General features: G+C 49.6%; 1 protein-coding gene across 2 annotated transcripts in view; it reads right to left on the bottom strand.

Moving 5' to 3' along the window:
- The window catches only part of RYR2 (ryanodine receptor 2), a 193,065-nt gene that overhangs the window by 10,550 nt on the left and 157,461 nt on the right, over nucleotides 1-25,054 (bottom strand). For both annotated transcript variants that reach the window (XM_070401320.1, XM_070401321.1), the window contains 15 exons: nucleotides 20,211-20,310; nucleotides 19,142-19,221; nucleotides 18,115-18,191; nucleotides 16,857-16,930; nucleotides 11,835-11,915; nucleotides 11,015-11,103; nucleotides 10,337-10,465; nucleotides 9,229-9,333; nucleotides 8,318-8,399; nucleotides 6,506-7,803; nucleotides 5,814-5,881; nucleotides 4,700-4,847; nucleotides 2,557-2,643; nucleotides 1,840-2,067; nucleotides 417-547 (listed from right to left, as the gene is read on the bottom strand). In XM_070401320.1, coding sequence (XP_070257421.1) covers nucleotides 417-547; nucleotides 1,840-2,067; nucleotides 2,557-2,643; nucleotides 4,700-4,847; nucleotides 5,814-5,881; nucleotides 6,506-7,803; nucleotides 8,318-8,399; nucleotides 9,229-9,333; nucleotides 10,337-10,465; nucleotides 11,015-11,103; nucleotides 11,835-11,915; nucleotides 16,857-16,930; nucleotides 18,115-18,191; nucleotides 19,142-19,221; nucleotides 20,211-20,310 — 2,777 coding nt within the window. The remainder of the gene's footprint in view (nucleotides 1-416; nucleotides 548-1,839; nucleotides 2,068-2,556; nucleotides 2,644-4,699; nucleotides 4,848-5,813; nucleotides 5,882-6,505; nucleotides 7,804-8,317; nucleotides 8,400-9,228; nucleotides 9,334-10,336; nucleotides 10,466-11,014; nucleotides 11,104-11,834; nucleotides 11,916-16,856; nucleotides 16,931-18,114; nucleotides 18,192-19,141; nucleotides 19,222-20,210; nucleotides 20,311-25,054) is intronic.

Here is a 25,054-nt window from a genome sequence, read left to right as displayed (position 1 = left end):
AGGCTGCCTGACGGCACCGACGGAAAGTTTACATTAAAAACATGAAATTCAGTATCTCTGTCTCTAATGCTACCGCTCCTACCGTAATGAATGGCTCTGCTCCTCTGTGCTTCTGGTGAGATAACCCTGCACGCAGGTCCCAGCCCCTGCACCCTTCCCCGAACTCTGGGTGATGGAGGCAAAGCCCACGGGGCTGGGGACCGACTCAAAGCCCCTCTGATGAAGGAATCAGAACGCAGATGCAAGAACTGATGGCCTCCACCAGGGGCTGAGGGCGCCGAGCCTTTGATTTTCTTGGCTGAATAAACACCCATTAATCACTCTGCCAACTTCTGATAGAACGCAGGAAACTCTGGCAAAGGACTTCATGTGTGGAAATCTGTGAGCGCCGAAGGCCTCGCATGCTCTTTACTCACTGTGTGTTGATTACGAGTCGATCCCACTGGCCTTTAATATCGTCTTCTGAAGGCTGCTCTGTAATGTAAAGCCCGTCAAATTCCAATTTCCGAGCTACTTCCTTTTCGCGCTTAAAAATAACCAGCGGGACCTACATTGGGAGAAGAAACGTATTAAATTAGTTCAGAGGTACTGGCATCTCCTGAGGCCACTGTCATCACAATCCAGCTTTAGGAGAGAAGCATTTCCCCTGTTACTCGCAGGAAAGTACAAATGGAATGAAAGTGAATCAGCTATACTTAGGAACAAGCATCGCAAGGTCTTGGAAAAACAAGAGGGAGAATAGATATTATATGTACAGTGTGTTTTTAAACACAGACGTTCATAAGTAACTGAGTCATTCTTTAAATAATAAAGAGAGAAAGGTTACACAAAACTGTTTTTCTTTGGCATAGTATAGATGCATATATATGGTAGCAGCAGACACGAGAGCAATAAAGTACAACCATTTACTAAGCTTCCAGAATGCATGCTTTTAAAAAACGCAATTTAATTTGAGAAATCTCTTTAATAATCCCTTGCTCAGTGTGACCACGTTATTGTGAAATAATTTTAATTTCAACATCAGGAAAATTCTTTGTCCGTTTTCAAGATGTCTCCAGAACATACTGAAGCCCCTTTCCTATGGACAGACTTTACACAGGGAAGACGCAGACATTCTAGAAGTGTCCGAGAACACCCCCAAGGACCGGGAGGGGGTGGGGAGGAGTCTTGAGGAGAAGGATGCTGGCCTTCGCCCTGGCCCTGGGTGTGAGAGGAGGGGTCTTGCTAGGCAAGATGAAGAGGTCCCTAGGAAATGGGCAGCCCTGCGCACTCAGGCTCCCTCCTGGGTGCGTTCACCCGACAACACTGCTCCCTGCAGGCGGCTGGGAGCCGCATCATCACCTCCCGGGGGAAGTGAGACAAACTGGGAAACCTTTGTGCCCAGGAGGGCAGCAGAGAGCTCCTGAGGTCAGAAGAGTCACCATCACTGCGAGGCTCCAAGGGGCATCCTATCACCCTGACACGCTTCCGGGAGCACTGCTAGGGGAGACGGTGCCTGGGCCCCTCCCGCAGGGTGGTTACAGGTGACACGGGCCACTGTGTGTGTGAAAGGAAGCTCCAGTCAGACCCCCCAGGCCAGCCCGCCCCAGGGCAGCCCGCAGCTGCGGCTGGTCAGTGTGGAGTCCAGTGGCCAGGCCCCCGGGCCCAGCCAGGACAGCCAGCCGTTGCCAGCGTTGCAGGGAGAGGCTGTGCCTGCCCCGTGCATCTGCCCCGTCCAAGTTCCCCTCGGCGGCCCCTGCTCCCTCCCACTGTCCACAGGTGTGGATTTCTGGAACATTCCGAATAAGCTCCGTGCATGTAATTTCCACCCCAGAACCCGCTTCCCCAGGCGCGGCTTACTTTCAGGCAGTAGTAGCCGATGATGCAGAAGAAGGAGATGACGGTGTGCAGCACGGCCAGGATGCGCAGCGTGGGCTCCATGTAGCCGCTGCTCTCCTCCAGCACGTAGTGCACCGCCAGGACGCCCGGCGCGTCGTCACCGCCGTCGTCCGGGCTGCTGACTCTGGCGCTTTCGCTGGCGCTGCGAGGGGGGAGCTCCTTGCCTTCAACCACAGAAGAAGTGGAGACCTGATTCAAACCAGTTAGAGCGCGGTCAGTTCTCTCCCTCTAGGTATCGGCGCCAACGAGAAACAAGGAACCCGCCTTCTCCGCAGTGGCTGGGCGTGAGGGCCCTGCACAGGGAAAGGGTGCTCTCTCCACCCTCCGCGTGGACGGGGGATGTTCTCAGATGCTTCTGGGACAGCAGATCACTAACACGCTTGTGCCAACCCTTCTCCTGAACCAGGAGTTACCAGGACCCACGCGTGGGGGGACCGAGATGGCTCAGCTGCCTCTCCAGGATGAGAGGAACCGCATGTCACAGCTGAGCCACGAGTGAGCTGTGCACAGGGCGGGGAGCATGCGGCCAGCCTCTGAGAAACCGAACCTCACTGAGCTGCAGGAAGGACTGCCCCCGCCTCACAGTCAGGGACGTGCTCAGGGTGGGTCTGTGACATCTGTACATCACTCAGGCCGCCGGTAGCGTCACACTGGTTATTAAGACCAAGAAGTACGTACCTTATAGAAGAGCAAGATGAAGTTGATTGCAAAGGCGACAAATAAGGCCAACATTCTCATGTTGTAAAAGTTGCGAGCAAAATAGTTCTGAAGGTGAAAAAAAGGAAAAGAGACTTGAAATGTGCAGACCAATAAGGAAAGCGTTCATTCATTTACCCAAAATGCCTTTCTGAGCACCTAGTGCGTATCAAGCATCATTCTTGAGACCGTGGACATCACCGAGTTAGAAATCTGGGCACCACGGAGGAGATGCCCCCACAGGCAGAACGTCACCTCGGGGATGCTCACTGCGGTGAGGAAAACCCAGCAGGCTCGGGCTGAGGGAACGGGGTGCATGAGCAGAGGCCAGAATGTCGCTGGGGAACAGGTCATGAGAACAAGTGGGGACCCAATGTGTGTCAGAGAGAGGAGCACGCAGGGGCAGCCCCGAGGTCAGAGCAGTGGGGGTGCCCCTGAGGACAGAGAGGAGGAAGCCTGTGTGTGTGGGGGGGTGGGGGGGGGTGGGAGGGGCTGGGATCCCGGTGAGCTAGAGGGAGTGGCAGGCCCCTGATGAGGTCTGTGATCTCCGGGGCCTCGAGGGGGGGGGGGGGGGGGGGGGGGCTGTGTGTGCACCAGAACTGAATCACTGCTGTGACATCATTTCCCTCGTCTGTGAAGTGCAGATAAACCAGAACCTCCTCGTAAGGGTTCGCTGTGAGGATTAGATACGATAAGAGGAGAGTTTATGAGTCCTGTTATCACAGTTGGAATTGTTTTGTTCTCGGAGGATCTGAAGAGAGGTTGTTGCCCTCAGACTCTGATTTGAAAAGATTATCCCAGCGTCCGTGTGGAAAATAGAGGAGGGGCCCGGGTGGCAGCAGAGGATGGGCTAGGAGGACACACAGGCGTGTGGGGAGAGATCCCGCTGCCAGGGAGGCTGGGCCGGGGTGCGTGGAGATGGGGATGCGGGGCAGACTCCACGCATCTAGAAGACAGAGCTGAGAAGAGTTACTGCTGGGCCGTATTGAGGTGGAAGAGAGGGAGAACTCAGAGATGGTAACTGCTGGGTTTGGGTCTTAGCACCTAACTAAACAGCTGGTGCCATTTTCTGGACAGAACCGGACAGAGTGGGTGTGAGGAAAAGGCTCTGGGAGATCAGCATTTGCTTTAATATTAAGTGGGAGGCGTCTGCACGGTGCCCGTGTGGATGTGCCAGGGGGCACGTCACAGGCACCGAGTCTCCTGTCCCTCTCCGGGCACACACGCCTGCTGGCGGTATCCCTTCCACAGGGGACTCTGCCTTCACTACCACAGGCCCTGGGCCGCGTGGGCCAGTCACACCGTTCACCCTCCTGGGTGGACCGATCAGCGAGGCTGGGCCAGTCACTCTGGCACTGAGCTCCGGGATGATGAAATCCTGGGGACATCGGGCTTGAGGTGACCATGGCCCGTCTGTGCATGCAAACTGGTGAGCAGAGAAGCCCTCGTGCAGGGGGCCTGCAGCCAGCGGCAGAGCCGTGCCAGCCCCTCTGTACCTGCCTCCCACAGGTGCCGACACACTCCTAGGAATCACGGGGCTCCTGCCGGTGTCTCTGAGCCCACTCGACCCCATGCCCCACACCCGGCCTCACCTGCAGCCTCACCTGCAGCATGGCACCTACCACAACACCCACACGAGTGGCCACCCAGAGCTTTCTAGAACATGTTTATGCTCAGAGTCCTCTGCACTAAACAACACAGGGGAGGTACAGACCACTGGGAAAACCTAGTTAAAACTTACTACCACACACATATCTGCCTGCAGTACATACAACATGTCCCATACGTGCACCTAAGCAGTGAGAACACTTAATCACGGGGACGGTCACTTCCCTTGCAGGTGGTCCGCTGGGAGCCCCGTGCACACCCAGACCCGTCCTAGACTCTGTGGGGAGACACGGGGTGCGGCAGCCACCACATCCAAGGTCTCGGGCTTGTGACGTGTGCAGAGGCCCCGGGTCCGTCCTCACGTAGCCAACCAAACGCACCAGCAGGTGGACTTGGTTCCCTGGGTGCCGCCCATGGGAGCCCGCGGACACTCGTGGAGCCTCAGTTATTATAGTGACTGGCCCAGCCCCGCTGATCTCACCATGTCTCACAGCAACGTCCACCCAGAAGGGCTCACCAGAAGCTTCTGCTGATAAGCGATGATCTTCTTCCAGAACACGGACTCGGGGGCCTCGGGCTCCCCGTATCTGTGCGTGTGGATCAGCCTCAGCTTCTGCCGGCCCTTCTCGTCTTTGGCCTTTTCTTCTTTCTCTCCATCTTCTCCCCTGGGAACAGGCGAGTACACATAAGCCGGCAAAAGACAAAAGAACTAATGGGCTTTGGGCCAAAATATACAAATGAACACACATTCAAATCACAGCATCACTTTTGAAAACTTTCTCCTCCAATGAACTGTAATAGTTCAATTTTAGAATCTGGGGTTGGATTTCTGTGACCCCGGCCTCCTGTGGGGAATCCTGTGAAGTTCAAATCTCAAGGGCATGCCACAGGCTGGCGTGTCTCTGTGACTGTAGAGAGCACCTCCCCTTCCCACTGTGCAATAAGACATCACACTGAAAAGAGAGTAACAGTGAAAACCCCCAGCCTGCCTTACTTCTGAATTAGGATTTTAACAGTCAACCTGGAACAGTGACTAAGCTTTAGGACTTAATGTCAGAGACATGCATTTGGTGGTTCACATATAGAAAGGATGTCAGGATATTAATTTTTCACATGATAATGAAATTAGCAGCACTAAAATTGGATGCCTAAAACCCCTCTAGCTGCAGCATACCAACCCTCCATGGAAGTGTATTTATGCAGACGGACTCATATTCAAAACCCATGGATACATAACCCACCTAACCTCACCCACAGGAGGTATAGCTAACATTTTTAAAAGATGTTTTGATTGATTTCAGAGAGAGGAAGGGAGAGAGAGGGGGAAACGTCAATGATGAGAGAGAACCATCGATCCGCTTCCTCCTGCACGCCCCCCACTGGGGATGGAGCCCGCATTGTTTCCAGGACGGAATCCTGTGTGCAGTTACACCAGAGCTGGGCCCTGGGCTCTGGGAGGCAGGACACGGCGATGGGACCGGAGGGTGAGGCTGGCCTGGCCCCGGGCGGGCTGTGCCCACTCTGATGCCCCAGCACGGAGGTCCTGGCGCTGAGCCTGTCCCCAGAGAGGACAGAGTCTCCATTCCGTGCCCTGGAGAGAGAGCGCCAGCCAACAAGGAAACCACACGTACTCGGCTTTCTCGGGTTCCGATCTGTTTTCTTCTTTTTCTTCCTTTTCTTCCTCTTTTGTCTCCTGTTCCTTGAAGTGAAGGGGAAGAAAAGCAGGTCACACACCACCTTGGGATGAGTTTAGGGAGCCCTGTGCCCAGGCTCCAAGTGGCAACCTCTAGGTGACCCCTGCCTCGGTGGAGACGGCACTTGCGCTTCCCTTCCACCCCCCCCACCCCCCAGGGCAGCAGGTGCCGCTCTGGGCGCCTCCACTTTCCTCTCATTTCCTCAACCACCTGCTCGAATCCTACGCCAACTAAGTCCCACTGTTCAGATCTGCTCCAACCACTGCCAACACCACTGCCACCTCATTCACGCCACGCGTGCGACCCTGCCGCCCACCAGCACGAACGCTTTTCTAGTTCTGTCAGGAGCGTTCCCTCTGACGGCAGCGGCAGACACGTGGGGAGCCGGGTCAAGTACCTGTGGACAGACCCGTTCATTGCCTAATGTTGTCTGCGTGAGTGCTCGGTTCACACCTACTCGTTAAGGTAATTCAGTAACTGGTAACGGACCTCCAGAGGCAGCTCTGTTGACCAAAAGGCCACTCTCTCTGGAAACGCAGGCTTGTGCTGGACCCTGGAGCGCCAGCCCGGACGCCCACTGACTCACAAGGTGCCCCTGGGCCCGAGCTGCCGTGACGGGGCTCCGGTACCTGCACTTTCTCTGGCGCCTCGGGAACGGGGTCTGGGTTGCTCATGAGGTCGCTGAGGCCGGCGTTGGGGTTATGAGGGATGAGTCTGTACTGCCCCCCTTCCCGCTTCAGGTCCAGGCCGAAGATGTCGGAGAGCAGGTCGCTCTCCTCCGTCAGTTCCTTCAGGTCGGTGAGGTCCTCCGAGGGCAGGGCGGCCTCCAGCGGCTTCCGCTCGCCCTCCTCCCCGTCGTCCCGCACCTCGTCCTGCGTGGGGTCCGGCATGTCGGCCAGGAGCTCCGCCACCCTGATCTTCTTCGCGCCCTCCACCAGGCTGCCCCCCAGGAGCAGGCTGCCCACGATGCGGGAGAAGCCGCGCAGCACGCTGGCCACCACGTGCAGCAGGCTCGCCAGCGCCCCCCAGTAGGAGGAGAAGAGCGCCGTGACCATGTCCCTCACCGTCATCTTCTTCACCTTCTTCATCTGCTTCTTCAGGCTCTTCAGGCTGAGCATGCGCAGGAGCGTCAGCAGGTTGTACCTGAGTGCCAGCAGGGCCGAGCGGACGGTCAGCAGGGAGAAGAAGCCCGTCCTCGGGCTCTGCTCCTCCGGCTTCTCCTTCTCACTCTCCTCCTTGCTGGCCGACCGCTCGCTCAGGTCCGACTCGGAGATCTGGGCCGCCAGCTGCATCTCGAAGATGGTGTCCTCGCAGAAGTTCACGAAGAGCTCCATCTTCTCTTTCTCGCCGCCCTCGTTGACCACGTCGAAGATGAACTGGCGCTTGGACTCCTTGACCTGCGGCTTCTCCCACTGCGTGCGGCTGGACTCGCTGATCTCGAAGTACACGCGCTCGATGCGCTTGGCGCTGCCCATGATCTCGATGCGGCCCAGGAAGGGCTGGAAGTAGCGCAGCACGCTCTCCGCCAGCTCCAGGAAGGTCTGCAGCCGCGAGTCGTTGGGCATGTGCTCCGAGAGGTTGGTCAGCAGCACGGCCACGTTGAAGCTGATGTCCTTGGCCGGCTCGTGGAAGCGCTTCACGAACTCCTCGTAGTCCAGGGTCTCGTTCTCGTCCGTCTCCGCGCAGGACAGCAGGAACTCGGTCTCCGACGGCGTGTAGTGCTTGTGGCTCTCCATCGCTTTGTGGAAGTCCCTCTTGGAGATGACACCCTTGCCGTCGGGGTCGTACTCCTTAAACGTGTCAGAAGAGGTCAAGTCCTTTAGTTTTAAGAACATGTCGAAGAATTTGAGGATCATCTCCACGTTGTTGGACGACTCCACAAGCATGTCGACCATCTGCTTGCCGATGGTCCCGTTCACGACGTTACCTGCAGGCAGACAACGGCACTGATTCACAGTGAGCACCGTCCGCAGAGAGAGCAGCAGCACAGGCCTCCCAGCCCCGCGTCAGGCACGGCCCTGGGCCTCCTCCAGTGTGTGAGGCCCAGGAGTCAGCCAGTCACTGTAATTACACAAACACGCGCAACACCATGCTGACTAATAACCATGGAGGAATATTTGAACAGAAGCCGGCCTTTCCCCCTCAAATTGGTCATGTTTTAGGATAAAGAAAATGGGCAGAAATTGAAATCCAGCCTCATATTAACAGTAAAAACGAGCCCTCACAAAGCCCTTTAGGGTTGGAAAAATCATTCCTCATAGACAATGTCTCTTTCTTAAACACGAATCTGAGAAAAGTTTATAAAGCCCCCAATAAACCCGGGCCTCTGTCCTCTCTGGGGGTGGAAGCTGAATACTGGCCCTTAAAGTAGAAGAATCAAGGCGATCTGGATGTGCACAATGTAAACCTCTAAGTACAAACGAACACGAAGCCGAGGCTACCTTCCAACATGGACAGCAGCATGACCACCATGTCCTTCTGCAGGTCCATCAGCTCTTTCAGGAGCTCGATTTGACTGGAATCCTGGAAAGAGCAACATGTGACATTGGAGACCGTCGCAGCAAATGCAGCAGGAACCTGGGTGCTCCCCCGGAGGCGCTGCTCCACCCACGGCGACCCCTCCCAGCATCTCAGGACCAAGGAGAAGCCGACGGTCTATGTTTATTGGCTTATCCTTAGAGCTACTTTGTCTCTTTGACTTTCATGAAGCTGATTTTCCTGCTAGTGGGTGAGTTCCTCTATGGAGGCCAGCTGCTTGTGTGGACCCCATGCGTACACCTCTCCCTTCCACGGGGCCTGGCGGATTTCAAATCCGTGTCCACTCATCGGCAGGGAGGTGGGAGATTCAGTGTCATGGAGACGTGGGTCCCCAAAGGGTTGCAAATGCTCAACACTGGGTACTAAACTCCTTTATTTCTCCTATAGTCAAGTCTTCAGTATCTTTTGCTCTCAAATTTGAATGATAGCGCTCATCTATTCTCAGCTTGCATCAAATTATTAAAATTTTTTTAATCCTCACCCTAGGACATGTTCTCACTGATTCAAGAGAAAGAGGGAAGGGAGAGAAACATTGATGTGAGAGAGAAATATTGATCCATTGCCCCCGACCAGGGATAGAACGAGCAACCTGGGTATGTGCCTTGGTGCATGGAACAGCGCTCCAACCCAATGAGCAACACTGGCCAGGGTGCATACAGTTCTTTCATTTAAGAAAATGTTTTTAAATGTGGAGTAAAAGACATGTAAAGAAGTAAGCTAAGAAAGGTGATGTGAAATAAGGGAGAGCAAGCTTTGTGTGCGAGTGACTGCTGTCCCCGCTGGCATCTAGGAGGGCGGGAGGTGGTGCCTTTACCTGGGACAGCTTCATCTGCATGTGGGCAAACACGTGGAGGAAGCCCACGACGGCGTCCCAGAGCCGGCTGTGGGCCAGGCTCTGCTGGTTCCCAGTGCACGGACCCTACAGGGAAACAGACCAACGGCATCATTGCTGATAACCTCACTGCCAACAATAGGGGCAAAATTAACATCTCTGATCACCAACACTGAAAAGAAAGACCCCAAAATGTAAGCTGTGCAGTGATGATAAGGGTGCCTTCAGGAGACAGGCACTCACTCACCTGTCCTACCACACCTGTCCCTCGCCACATCCGGGCATGTGGCTATTATTTTACCTAACCTCCCCCCCAAGATTATGCTCAGTCCAAGGAAGCAAACTACCACCCCTCTCTCCTGTTTGCCCTCAGCACGGGGCGCTGTGCCCAGCGGCTCCCTGACGTAGAGGTACTGCTAACCCCGCCCATGGAGAAGGGAGGAAGGAAAGAGGACGAACTGGCCTCCAGGAAACAGCAAAGTGTGGCTGGTTGGGAAAAAAACACGGAATTTTATAAAATCTTCTCAAAATTTGCAGGTTAAGACAAATGTAGCCTAAAGAGAACATAAAACAAACTAACATTTAAGAAAGGTATATTCCTCATAGTATTTGGAATTTTACCTGTATCATACATGGTTATATTATAAAATTACACACACACACTAACATGAAGCTGTTAAGCACCAGTCTCTTCTTTTTTATAAAGTCTCCATGACACTTTTTCCTCGCTTTTCCTGGAATATGGTCAAGTGGTTCAATGCCCTCCTCCCCCTCCCTTAATGCTGGGTGTGAGCTTAGTTTATACACCAGGCCCTGGAGACCTCAGTCAACACCATGGGCCACGCCCTGAGGAGTTAAGGACCCCTCAGTCCGCCAAAGGGTAAAGCAAGTCGTTCCGTGAAGATCCCCTCTCCACCGAACCTTGTGACCATCATCCCTGGCTAAGGATCTGCAGACAAGGTCGATCAGCCATTGGATGGTGACAGGAAAGGGCTTTCATCCTGTTGCCTTTTCCCATGGGATTCCAGGGTAATCGGTTGACTCCTGTTTTCTTTCTTTCCCCAAATAGCAGAAGTGGGTACGTGCTTACCTGGATATACTCTGTGAGGGTGTTAAACACTTGTTTTGCTACTTGAATTGCTTTGGAGAAGTTCCGCTGTCCTTGCTCATCGATCACGTCTTTCCCCGAGTAGTACCAATAGAAATCACTGATGGACTCCTGGAAGAGAGGCCGGGGGGGGAGGCACAGTGTGAGGCCAAGGCTGACCTGTTCAGCTCTGAAATCTGTAACAGGAAATCGTTCTACATAACAGATTGGGAAGTGAATAAAAATATTAGGACAGCTGAAAGGATCAAACCTGAGGTTATTAAATTTAAGTATCTAGGTGGTCTGAAAGCCTTTTTTTCCCATTCCTGAGAATGTTCCAAATATCCTTCCCCTATTTATCCATCAGCTGCAAAGGGGAGCACAGCATGTCAGGGCTTTCCAAAATGAAAAGAAAATTTCAAATGCCACCAAAGCTACAAAACGTGGGGAAAAATCCGCACTTGTAGAAAGAACATAATGAGGGAAGTGGAGCCAGGATCAGAACAGCCAGGTGGCCGCTCACCCCGAGGCTCGGTCAGAGACGGATCAAAGGCGGAACGTGTGACAAGCCCTGACAGGAGACCAAAGCCCCGTGAGACCCGGCAGCCTCACCCAGGAACCCGCCGTGTTATCTCGGCCAAGCAGCCCCTCTAACTCGCCACCAGGCACGAGGCCGCGTACCTGCACCCGCAGCAGGTAGTCCACGGTGGAGATGATGATGTTCACGGTGGTGTTGTTGCCCGTCTGAGTCCTCAGGTAATTCTGAAAATCTGTACGAGACCAAACGATGTTATTACCTCTCGGTCCAAAGTGTAAAATGACTTGTTATCTGAATAACTCCGCCAGCAAAATGATGTCTCCAGCAAAATCCTTGTGGCCAGGAGCAGTTTTAATATGAAGTAGTTCACAGTGTCCATAAGAAGTGAGGGACCTCCCATACACCCGCCTGGGGCTTCCCAGAACCTAACTAGTCCATTTCTGTCTCAGAGGGTGCTGACCGTTCCCAATCCCTCGCTCTGGAGCTCTGGGCCTGGGGACGGGATAGGAGCTCCACCGTCTAGGAGACCGTGATTAGATTACCCACGGTCCTCTGCTCCTAGGACTGTGCTCAGTGACAGGGAAGAGAGGAGAGTCCCGCCCCGCTCCCGCCCTCCCGCACCCATAAACAGGGCATGGAACACGGCACCCTAGGTGATGCTGTGGCACCGTCCCCGGGCACCAGGGGCACAGAGGAAACCAAGCCACAGAGCTCCCTACACAGATCTCTCCCGTGTGTCTTTCTCCACCGGCCACCTGTCTTCTCCACATCAGAACAACTGATTGGAATAGTGAGATGGCTACAAAGGGCTGCCAGGCAGTGATGCAACACAGAAAGCAGGATGTGGCCCCGCTCTCGTGGCTGAGCTCCCCCTGCAGGGCTGACCCGTCATCACAACGGAGTCAGTACTGGCGGCAAGCACGTCCTCCTGGGCACCAGCCTCCAGCCTCAGGCCTCACGCACCTGAGTTGTGCCCCTCGCAGAGCAGCTGCAGGAAGCGGAAGAGGTCGCAGGTGAACTCATCGTCCTGAAGGACCTTCTCGCCTGCAGGGAAGTCCAGACGTTACCCCCCAAGCAAGCGAGCATGTCCCGTCCCTCCTCCATCTCCCCGCACATCAGGCCAGCCCCGTGTGACCGGCCGCAGGCACAGGGCAGCCCGCCTCTATCTGAACCTCACGAGACCATGCGCTTGGCAGATAGAAGCCCATTTTCTCTGTCAGAAAAGAGCCTGTGAACCTTAACACCCAGGTTTCTCTCTGTTAAGAGGAGCGGCATGGGCTTGGCAACATTTTAGGAGCAACCTGAGGGTTTAAGCTTTTGTTCTCACCCTCTAATTTCTGATAGATGTGGACGGGAATGATTACTGCATCAATGACCAGTGTTACAGTTACATCTGCTTACGCTGCATCATGGGAGCTAATGTGTTTGTGGGGAAGGGCTGTCATTCCACCTATATTTCAATTTAAATGTATCTTTATCACAATTGACTTGGAAAGCAGAAGGACAAAGAAACAAAACACCTGTACCACACACTGCAAGCTGATTTTCAAAGCAAACAGGGTCAGTGAAGAAAATGTTCAATAGGTGAGCGTTCAACATATAGTTTAGGAATAAAAATGACAAAAAATGTTGTTTGGCAAGTGGATGAATGTATTTATATGTTTAAAAAATAATAACTCCTCAGACTGGGAGCACTTCCGGCCGAGAGAGCGGCGATGGTGCGTGTGCACCTGGATGGCAGTGACGATGACAGTGGCGGAGCAGATGGACTTACCAGTCTGCATCTGTGACTTTCAAAGTGACAGGCTTCATAGAATGGGAGGGTTAGGAAGCAAAACCATTATGTTTTTAATATAAACATTAAAAAAAAGTACATGAAATCACTGTACTGGTTTCCCTGTGAGACTGTAAGATACGCTATTTGGCGACAAAACTAAAATCACCAGATGAGCAGCCAGGGCTGTGCCAAGTTCGCCCGAGAGAAGCACGTGGTTTGAATCTCCTCACATGGCTGCTAAGCCCATTCCTTAGGGTTTATGTTCACGACTGGACAAAGGAGAGAGAATAGTCTGGGCCGAGAAACTAAACTCCTCATCCATGACACTCAGCAGCACCAGAAGGGCCTTTAAAATGAGACTCAGATCAAAATATTAGCAGTTCCATGGATGATTGATTCTTGGGAGCCTGTTGAAATGTTTTTCCCCAGAAAATCAAATCCATAAGCCATGCACATACGTTCAATGTGCATATATTCAAGTGCAGTGAGTAACCGTTGAGAGAGAGGACACAGAACAGTTGACACTGAGGTCAATGTCACGGCTCCACCTGTGGGCCTGACATGTTCAGTGCACCGCACCCTCGTCTACACCAGGGTGCTAGCCATTGCTGGCCTGCGCAGTATTTCCTCTCAACCGTATACACACACCATAGCTTCACTTACACGAGGACACCTGCTCACAGCAGAAGAATTGGGGGGGGGGGGGAGCCTCCATTCCCGCCAGGTGAACAGGTGAGCTGGTATGACATGGATGCGACTGTGTGATGGACACATTTGCATCTGGTGGAAATGCTGCCGCCGCCCATGCTGCAGGAGCAGGTGCCGACAGGGGGGTGAGGCTTTCTGTCGGGGGGGGGCACAGGAGATCAGGCCACCTGGGACGGCCAGGAGAAAGCGCGCTGGACCATGAACTGAGGTTAGTCATCAGTGATGAAATAGGGTTGAAAAGGCTCCTACATTCTTGCAAGGTTGCCTGTGGTCACTGCCAAGTGTGCCTACCGTGAGGAGCTCTCCTTTGCTTGTGGTTTTAATGATAAGGGCTTGAATTTCTGATACTATAATGAAGGAGGGTTATTGAAATGTCGCTGCTGAGGGCGAGTGTTTCTCTCTGCCTTAGTCTTATCATCTATAAAACGGTGATAAAGGGCTCTGCTCTCACTGGCTCTTCACAACCTGCATGACCATTTCTACAAATGTGGAGAGCTCAGTGTTAGTAGAGGTGGTGATAACACTAAATAAAGGCACAGCCTGCCCGGCTGGTGTGGCTCAGTGGTTGAGCGTCGACTTATGAACCAGGAGGTCCCGGTTCCATTCCCGGTCAGGGCACATGCCCAGGTTACAGGCTCAATTGCCAGTAGGGGGAGTGCAGGAGGCAGCTGATCAATGATTCTCTCTCATTGATGTTTCTATCTCTCTCCCTCCCTCCCCCTTCCTTTCTGAAATCAATAAAAATATATTTAAAAGAAACAAAAAAATAAAGTGGGACAACGCCTCCTTGTAGGGTTATGGGTGGGTAGCAAAAGGTTTATGTGCTTAAGTGACACATTTTCCTCGGCTACATCCTTGGCCATTTCATCATCCCAGCAAGACAGCGAATGACGACAGGGAAGACTGAGCTCGGACAGACGGGGGCCCAGAGCAGGAGCTTCAAGCCCGGGAGCGACATCACTCACAGTTTATACTTTTCAGGTTTCTCTGCGTTTGACTGCAGAGGAATGAGCCACTTTCCTTCTCTGATGAGGGGACATGCTTTTCTTATCTTTTGTAAAATCTTAACAGAATGGCTGTGTCACACGCTTTTAAAATATGCCGGAGTCCATTTAGCTGATCTTGCTCTGGAAAGTCATATCACCTCAACCCCTTCCTTATCCCCCTTGTATGTCTTTTAGAGACGATCTGAAATGTTAATACCAACTTTGTTATATGAGTTTGAAGAGCAAATATTCCCATTATCCTAGAGTTCTTTCAATTAAGTCTGAAGAATAACAATTAGTTTTAACCTGTGATGCTCTGAAGGAAGAGAGGAGCCGATGCCTGCTCAGTGCGTGGAGGGAAGGGCAGAGGCTGGGGCCGCTGGTGTCCGGTGTCCCAGCTGTGCAGCCATAAAGCCCCAGTGCGTCCCCGACAGAGAGGCCCCCGGAGACCCTGCACCCCCGCAGTCACCCATGTTCACAACCGTCGCAAACACTGGGTCTCCCAGACTTTTTAAATGAAAGAAACAGAACAGAACATCCAAAAACTTAATTTAAGTGCTTGTTGCTCCTTTGTGTCTAATATGCATATCCTCAGAGAAAAAGGGGGAAAAAGAAAATATTGGTATATGCATTTTTTAAATAACAGGATGCATAATAGTAGAAAGGAAATGATCTACTTGTTAAAACGGCCTATGGAAGGTCTATAAGAGGAAAGCGCCCAGGCTGCCACTGTCCAGGGAAAAGCCGCAGCAATGGGGGAGTCAGTGGGCCACGGGTGGCTCATTGGATAGTTACCATGCTCGTGAGTGACGGCTGCAGAAGGGAGGACAGTGCACACAGTAGTCGGAAGAAAAGGAAATGGGGGAAGAGAAAAGGTGAGGTTTGTTTTTGTCTTGCTGTTAGTAAGGAATGAAATAGAAAAGGCGTCCATCAGTTTGGGCAATACTTGGCCTGTGTGTTGACAAAGCACAGACAAATCAGATCGAGCGCCTATTGAGAGATGGCAATTGTCGCAGGAGCCTGCCGCGCCCACCCAGCTGTTTCTGATTTGGGGTCACAGGTGTTGCATCCTCCCCTAGCTGACAACAGGCAGAAGACCCAGGAAATGAATCCTGGGTGGCCGCCATGAACTGGCTAACGATTCCTGACATTGTGTTTAGTGCATTAGTAACTTTAGGGGCAGCGTCAAGGAAAAATGAAAGAGTTCTAATTCCAAGACAGGGAAGTCAGACTTTGAACAGAGAATTCACTCATTTTCAGGCCCTTTATAGCTGGGAACTGCCCCAGACTCTGGGGGAGAGGCAGGCCCGAGACTGTGGCTCTGAGCTCCCCTCCGGCCCTCAGGCCAGAGGTGGGACTGTGACCCAAACTCCAAGGCATTTTCCTTCATATGCATCCTCAGAAAACCTAAGTAGGCTGCTGCTGGGGTTATCTTGAAGGTAGCTCACACAATTAAGTTATCGTACAACTGCTATTTGGTGACGGAACCTACACATTCAACTGCCAAGCACAAGAGAAAACCACACAGGAACGGCAGCGGCATTAGAATATGTCTAAATGATTATCTTTTAAATCCAGCAAGAAATATGCACTAATTCTTTTTCCTACTGTGAGAACAAAAATATACAGAGATAGAGAGATTAGTTCATTCTAAATTATCTCAGAAAGGCCAGCAGTCTACCAATGGCAGGTGGGAGGAAATTTATTGTTTGCAGCAAGATTGGCTTAATAGAAAAACCAATGTTCCCAAACTAATATATCGATAACTCCAAACCAGACCAAACACACAAAAACAGATAAACACATAGAGGCTTACCAAAACTAAGTTAATTTAAAAATCAAACACAAAAGAATAAAAACAAATAAAAAAATATTGAATATTTTTTTTCTGAATAAATATTAAAATAGGTGTGCAACAATAGTTATTTCTGCTTCCACTGCACCATGTGCTCATTTTCCTAGTTTATATATGCATCTATTTATAGAGAGGACAAACTCTAAGATTATGTGAGTTGTTTCTGTGGGCATGTAAATTGTGATCAGAGTTATCGAAACAAACATTACTCTTCAATTTCCTTCATCAAAGAATTTGCGCTTGCAAAGATGCCTGGGTCCATGAGCTACAAGGACAGCTGCTGGGAGGGGGCAGCAGGCAGCGATGTCAGGGGGACCTGACAGCCTGCTGGCGGAGGCATGTTCCTAATGTGTTCACCATGAGCTTTCTCACTTTGTGGATAATTCTCTAATAGGGATCTTCTTCTACCACCCAAGCAGGAGACGGCCACCGACAGCCGGTAACAATATGGTTGGATTTGGGTGTGACCTGCATGAGTGGCCAATTAGGGGCTTTAAATGAGTCACATAAGCATTTTGTCCATATAAAGAAAACCTGTGTCTCTCTGTATTGAAAAGGTAACTGATAGCTGATTCGTTTCAGGAAGGAAGGGGGAGCAGGCGACCTTCTACTTTAAGGAATCCATACCTGATCCTTCTTTGTCACCATCTAACCCATACCTGATCCTTCCTCGGTCACCATCCCCAGCCCTTCAGCTTTGTTCTGCCGCTCAAAGGCGTTTAGGTCGAGGACGCTGCAGTGACAGGGAGAAACGCACTCAGAGGACTCGGAGGAGCAAATGTCTGGAAACCGCGTGTCTTGAAATGTGAACTGATGTCAACATACACTGCAAACGCGCCCCAGCTCAAGGCCCACCAGCCCCCTTCCTAGTGGCGGACGAGTCTCTCCCAGCACCCGCCTGAACTGACCCCTGTGAAGTCCAATGTGAGCCATCGTGGGCTCCACTGGGAGCACATTATAAAGTTGGCAGATATACTGAAATATAATTACAATGACCACGTTTTCCCACGTGGAATAGCTTATTACACTCAGTGTGTGCCAGGGGCCTTGGTCAAATACTGTCTGATTTAAAATGCTGTAAAACTAGAAAGTAATTATCATAAATTAGTTAGTTGAGGACCATTTGTTTAGGAAAAATGAGAAATGGTCTATAAGCTCCCAAATAAAACTAAGTAGAATTTTCTTTTAAAAATAATGCGCCACTCATATTAAAGAGTTGCAGAGGGCACAGCAATTCCAGGCCCCTATTTTAAGCACAGGGAGGATGGTTTTAACACATTATTAACATCGAGTAATTTCATAATTAAGATATTATTAACACAACATCAAGATAGAAAATAATACAGCAACTTCCACCCCCTTTAAAGTGTTTCATCATTAAATGTTCTTCTGTGTTAATTATTGTCCATAATGTAAACACTTTGAAAAATACCACCTGAGTTAGAACGGAAACAGTGAGTGGGGGCTCCCCTGCATGACTGCACCAGGGGCTCACCTGCATGGCTGCACAGGGCTTCCCTGCATGACTGTTGGGGCTCCCCTGCATGACTGCATGGGGGCTCACCTGCATGACTGCACAGGGGCTCACTTGCATGACTGTGTTGGGCTCCCCTGCATGACTGTCGGGGCTCCCCTGCATGACTGCACGGGGGCTCACCTGCATGACTGCATCAGGGCTTCCCTGCATGACTGCATGGAGCTCACCTGCATGACTGCACGGGGGCTCACCTGCATGACTGCATGGAGCTCACCTGCATGACTCCATGGGGCTCCCCTGCATGACTGCATCAGGGCTTCCCTGCATGACTCCATGGAGCTCACCTGCATGACTGCACGGGGGCTCACCAGCATGACGCATAGGGGCTTCCCTGCCTGACTGTGTTGGGGCTCCCCTGCATGACTGCATCAGGGGCTCACCTGCATGACTGCATCAGGCCCGCGAGGCTCTGGAAGAAACCCACGTCCTTCTTCTCCTTGAGGTAGTCGAGCATTTTCTGCAGTAAACACATAAGACACTGCATTCAACCCTCATTTATTGTTAAGAAAAAAAGCAACAAACACGCTTTCTCTTCTGTAATAAAGATAAAATAATATTCAGTATATACAGGTATCCTTTGTCGCAACTGGTTGAAGTTACTAAAATTTCAGCCCAAATCATGTCCGACTTAAACAGAACATAGTTCAAAACTGTGTTGGGAAGTGATTTTTCTCATTTCTCAGGAGACTAGAAAGAACTACAACTAAAATAGAATAGAAAGAACTACAACTGAAATAATTCCTGTAATGTGACAAACAGGTTAACCAACTAGGTCTCGGTAAGAACCAACTTTGCCGACTGGGTGGAGTGAACCGCAGCCCATGGTGACACCACATCCCCCGGCAAGTCTCTAAAGCAGTGGTTCTCAACCTTCCTAATGCCGCGACCCTTTAATACAGTTCCTCATGTTATGGTGACCCCCAACCATAAAATTATTTTCGTTGCTAACTTCATAACTGTAATCTTGCTACTGTTATGAATCATAATGTAAATATCTAATATGCAGGATGTATTTTCATTGTTACAAATTGAACATAATTAAAGCATAGTGATTAATCACAAAAACAATATGTAATGATATATGTGTTTTCTGATGGTCTTAGACGACCCCTGTGAAAGGGTCGTTCAACCCCCAAAGGGGTCGAGACCCACAGGTTGAGAACCGCTGCTCTAAAGGAAGGTAGCGCCCATACATTGTTTTAACACATTATTAACATGGAGCTGTTCAGTGCACCAAGAAAACACTTGGATGCTGGGACAAGATGACTAGAAAATGAAGACAAATTTACATAGAAAATGAAATGTCGCACACTTGGTAGTGCTTTGAGGATGGCTAAATGAGTTCAACAGGGGGAGTAGGCGGCCCATGGTCTGAAAGAGCATCATGGGAGAGGCTTAGAGACTCACCTGCTGCACTGTGGAGTTCCCACCATTTAGGATAGCAATTCCAAGTTTCAAAGTAGCAGCCACCATTGGTCCAGTTTCACCTTAAAAATATAAAAACAGTGCTCCTTACATCATTTCACCGGCTGCGTCAATGTATTCTACCCCAAAATGTGCACTTTTAAAATTATTACCACCCTACAGATCTCTATCATGGTAACGAGGGCCGGACTGACTTATGTACCAAAAAATATTTTAAAGTGATAATGAACGGGGGAATGTCAAGGGGGGGTGGGAAGGAGACATATGTAATACTCTTTGTAATACTTTAAGCAATAAAAAAAAAATAAAGTGATAATGCATATTTTGCCATCAATGTTCTTACAAAATTCTGTGTAATACAGACAAAACTGAAACCATATGAGGACCCAAAAAAAGAATATGAAAAAATAATTGATTTTGAAATACACAGACAACAGGGTGGTGAATGCCTGGGGCAGGGTGGGAACCAGGTGGTGGGAGGCAAGGGGGAAGAAGGGGGGAACTCTATAATACTCTCAACAATAAAATTAAAAAAAATAAAGGACTCACTTTAAAGGTCTCCATTTATATCAAGGGTCTGCAAACTATGACCTGAGGGCCAACCAGCTCGTCACATTTTTGTAAATAAAGTTTTATTGAAACACAGCTACGCCATTCCCTTACATATGTCACTGGGTGCTCTCCTGGCCTTTCACAGGAGACGTTCCCCCACCCGAGTCACATGAGCAGCTCCTTAGAGTTGTGTCACAGCAGAATTTCCAAAACTTCTTGAGCAGAAATAAAACATCTTTAAATTTGACTCTGAAACAGAGTCACGACTGGACTGTATAAATGAGGGCTCAGCTCGCATTTGTTCTCACTGACCTGGTTGTGACCCAGAGAAGCAGGCCTAACTGAGTGGGTGAGTAGACCTGAGGGAGCTGGGGCAGGAAGGGGAGACGCAGGAAGAGGAGATGCAGGAAGAGATGCGGGAGGAGGAGATGGGGGAGGAGGAGATGCGGGAGGAGGAGATGCGGGAGGAGGAGATGCGGGCAGCAGGCCGAGGGCTCACCTTTGCTGGCACTGATGGTCTGCAGCACCATCTCGGCGGCGCCGCGCTCATGCAGCCGGGCTTGCTGGTACAGAAGCTTCTGCTTCTCCATTTCCTTTTCCTGAACACAAACCCCAACCGGTTATGTTGTGGCGACCAGTCGGCAGGCAGCTTTCTAGTCACCACATTTTAGTCATCTCCATGTACGGGCTCTATGACAACATTATGGACCATTTCAACATCGACATTGTTATTAGACACAGGTTCACATAGTCAACTCTTGGTTTTATTTCAACTGGTTCATCAGGATAGAGTTGCTCAATTTTAATGATTTGATTAGTCCAAAGCCTGGCCCACCGTTTTGAAGTAGCTGTACTTCATCACTGAACTTGCACTTTCTGAATGATACATTTGTGCATAAGTTTTCCCGTTTTGAATAATCTCCGTGTCATGGCCATAACTTGATACTGCTCAGCAAAAGGCTCGAGTGCAAGATATCACTGAATGACAGAGAAACGCTGAATGAGACGCGTTGGAGTTTAAGCAAAATTGAAAGCTGATATGGATAAAGAGTAGGCTTTGCCTACGTAGGGACTTATGAGACCTCTCCCCAGTGCCCCCTCTCCCCCAAGGAATAAAGCCATGTGCCTTTATATTTTGTATTCTCTGGCGGCAACAAACAATGCTGCATGGTGTTGCTGGGGCAATGGCTGGAGTTTGCTCGGTTCCACTCAAACTACCACTGAGAACATAAAGAAGAAAATCAGGAGAAAATATAAAGGCACAGCGAAGTCAAGACTGAAGGATCATTCACTGGAGCGGCCCAGTCGCTGGAGAACTGAGACGGCTAAGCAGTACAAGTTGCAGAGTGGACGTTGCATAGAGCCCTGTGACAGCGAGCCCACTGATGGCGCGGGAGGGAAGCTTAGTCAACGGGACATGACACGCTCGACCAGCATCATGTCCATAAACACAGCGGCCAAAACACAGGTGACCTCAGAGCAGGAGCTGCAGCAGAGGGTCCGCTTTGCTGCCATAAACTTTCCATCCAAAGTACGGAATAGACACTGGGAGATGGAAGAGGTTTAAAAAATGAAGGCTTGCTGGTTACAGAATATGAAAAATAAAGGAAACTAAAAGGAGGGGGGAAGAAATGGGCTCAAACAAATGATAAAAGAAACCTTTAAATCAAAAGCAACCAACACAGACATCAAGCTGTTACCAGAGAGTGCTCGCCGATGCTGGCAAAATTGGCTCTTAAATCTTTGATAATATCGTGCTGCGAAAACAAAATCAATCAGGGTGGGTGTTTTTTTTTCACACTATCGTTAGAGCTCCTGCGGTTAAATGTTTAGTTTTTTCTTAAATTATGTGATAGGCCTAAATGGAAGCGGAGAAAAGAAAAAACAGGCAGCTTTGCTTTGTGGTAGCCATGCTGACACCTAAAAGGTTTGCCTTCATGTTTAAACCTCTTCCTCTGAAGTCAAAAACAGAACAGAAACAAAGCCACACAGACACACAAACCATATCGTCATACAACACAGCTTTAGGAACACTGAGAGAAGACCCCGTCTGCTCTCCGGGTGGTGTTGGAACGAGGAAGCAACATCTGATTCTTCCTTTTAGACCCAACAATCTTTCCCGCCCTCCCGTGGCCAGAGCGATTCCTGGGACTTTACTCCCCAGGGTTACTGGCTCCTCTTGTAGGTGTTTTGATAAGACAGTGGTAAGAAATTAGTGGCGTAGGGACTGCCCCAGCATTTTCATCGACAGAGGCAAGGGAGTTAGAAAGATCAATTCTTTAGGGACCCATAGGACATAGTATAAAGATGGTCATCAGGACACCCAAAGAAAATGACAGCACACCATATATTCTTGAGGGAAAAAACAACAGCCTGTCCCCAAAGTACGTAGCGCAGCTCAAAGTTCTGCCAGAACAATTTATACGGTACACGCTAAGGTCCCAGAATCCTTTGCAGTAACTAAAGTCACGTGGATGGATGAGTGTCAGGAGGATCAAGAAATAGACAGGATACCAAGTTGTCTTCTTTAAAAAATACCTCCCTAGGCAAAGGTGACTCACCTTTCTTCCATAGCATCTAAATTTCTATAATAGTAACGACTTCAGGAGTGAGGGGGACACTCATCTGAAGTCACACGTTGAACCAAAAGAGAGAAAGTGATCTGGAGGCTGGGAGGGCCGAACCTCACATGGAGGGTCAGGGCGCCTGAGTTCCCGCTGGTGGGTGGGTTGGGCTCTCTTCTCAGGAGACTTTCATTCAATACCTTTCAGGTGTTTGACAAGGCTTCTCAGGTGTCATTTAATCTTGTCATCAGAAATTCTTCAAAACATAAAAAAATAAAACCTTCACAGCTAGACCAGAAGTTCTCAGACAATAAAATGATGGATGAGGTAGGGGAAAAAAATACTTTCTTTTCAAATTTACTGCAGACCTGTTTGTTTTTTTAAAAATAATATGTTTTTATTGGTTTTTAGATAGAGAGGGAGAGAGACAGAAACATCGATGAGAGAGAAACATTGATCGCCTGCCTTCTGCATGCCCACACTGGGGATAGAGCCCACAACCTGGGCATGTGCTCTGACCAGGAAATGAACAGGGACCTCTTGGTTCAAGGGATGAAGCTCAACCACTGAGCAACACCGGCCAGGGACAGGCCTGCTCTTTTAAGCAAATTGGAGACAGACCATTTTAAAACTATCTCCCCTCAGGGACATCGCACTTTAAAGTACCTTCTTAAAGGTAGCTTTCCCTGCCCGACCCCAGATTCCCTTTGAAAACTGCCCCAGGGTCTTAAATTAACATTATTCCTTCAGCCCGCTGCTGTTTAGTCTTTAAATTATTCCAAGGTTACAAAGAAAGGACAAGGGGGAGGAGGGTGGAGAAGAAGAGCAGCCCCACAAGTTGCATGTTCCCTTAGGCAAACAGTTCCATTGCGGAGTAGCCAGGAGGTGGGACGGACCAGATGAGGTGTTTGCCCTCCCTCCCAGGCGCACTGTCCCAGGTGCACACGGTCTGTCTCCCTGAGCAGCTGTGGCAACCCAGGTGCCCGGCCTGGTGTCTCTCTCTCTTTCCCTGTGTGGGTCTCTTCCTCTCACACTTCCTGGGATTGCAACATCCCTACCCCAATGAAGTGCTAGCACATAATCTCTTTGCTCTGTTTCCTAGGGAATCTGGGCTACAACATGAGGGCTTTCCTTGGGATTAACAATTTCATTATAGAAAAGTGCAGCTGGCAGATGGCAGCCCCAGGCATGAGCGTTCAAGAGACAATGGCATCAAATCCCTCCCCTCCCCCACTGAGCTTCTGCAGTGGGAACTAAACATTATACATCCTCTTGAGAAAAGAAATAATTTGTTCAGTATTTTATATATATAGCTATCTCTTCAACTTTTTATATTCAGAGTTATCTTGTTGTAAGATTCAGGAAGCCTTCTAATTCAGATTGCCGTGTCCTGATGAAAGCAAGGAAATAAACCCATTCAAAGATCCAATTTATGTAGCTATTAGATAGGGTACATCTTATAGCCAGTTCATTCTTAGAGAATTTACCAAAAAAATGGATTCTATTCAAAATTAGGTCATTGGAGGCCAGATAAAAATGCTGTCATCGCTGGGCAGAGCTACAGCACATGGGTCTTGCACACTAAACAGTGCACAGGCGGGAATGGGAGCAGGAGCTTCGGCGGGAATGATGCCCGTCCAGCTGTGCCTGAGCCTGCAGTGAGCCCGCCGGGAGAGCGCGCGCTGGTCTCTTCATCACTGAACGTCAACTCTGCCACGGACACATTTGCTATTCAAGACACAGGAAATCTCTCTAATCAACACTACGAGTAACGGGACCTCAGGGCCTCATCAGAAAACGCTTGCGAATGAGAAGTCGGGCATCTGCCAAAGGATGTGCAAGCTGCCTAATATTTGAGAAAAATGTTCCTGAAAGCAAGTAAACACTCCATCCCTCAGCTTTGGCAAGGAAGGCTCCACTGTCATTAATGTAGGCGCTTTGGTAAGCACTAAATCTATCTTATGGTACCTTAACATGCCACTAAAATGCTTTCACTGCATTATCATTATTTTCATTTTACTCCCTCAGATCTTAGAGAATGAAGTAGAAGAAGGAACCATCCGAATAATGTTCTATATATTTTACAAAATTGTAGTTTAAAAATGTGGTCCACTCTGGTACCAAAGCTCTCGGATGATTCCGTTGAGCAAATCCCTACATGCTGAGAAATATGAAGTCCCTTGACTTGAAACATTATTATTTATCATTATTAATTGCTTTGGTTTATAAAAAAAATTCCAACCTAAATATAGCATTCAACTGCAGTAATGAACATTTCTCGTAACTGCCAAACATTTCTTCCCTTTTCGTTAATTCTGACCTCTTTGTAAGATTTAACTGTCATTTTTAGTTTTAATATTGAAGTAGACTCAAATCTAAAAATGGTTACATATAATAATGAACTAAATACGCAATCAATTGTTAAATATGTAGGGAAAGTATTCTAGAAGAAGCAGGGCAGTCGACCGTTGAGTTCAATGGGGCCAGTTTAACGGGATTCTAGGAGGAACATGGACATGACACTGAAGAAGAAAAGAGCCCGCAAATCCTTGCATGCTGGTCCCCACCCTGTTTTCCATGTTTTTTGAGCTTTACTTTATTTCTCGTGAAACTTTTCCTTATAATGCCCCATTTTTTTGTATCTCAGATTATTTTTGTATTTCTAGATCAAAATGTTTCCTCGTAGCAAATTTTACAAGCACTTAGCTATTCAAAATAGTGAGAGGTAGAAATAATTATCAAGTTCTTATCCTAGAATGAAATGCTGAAATTAACGTTA

This window comes from Myotis yumanensis, unplaced genomic scaffold (assembly GCF_028538775.1).
Source record: "Myotis yumanensis isolate MYYU_CA2020_CCGP unplaced genomic scaffold, mMyoYum1.0.hap1 SCAF_22, whole genome shotgun sequence".
NCBI classification, from domain to species: Eukaryota; Metazoa; Chordata; class Mammalia; order Chiroptera; family Vespertilionidae; genus Myotis; species Myotis yumanensis.
The sequence above is the reverse complement of the archived record's forward strand: the minus strand, read 5'-3'. Positions and strand labels throughout refer to the sequence as shown.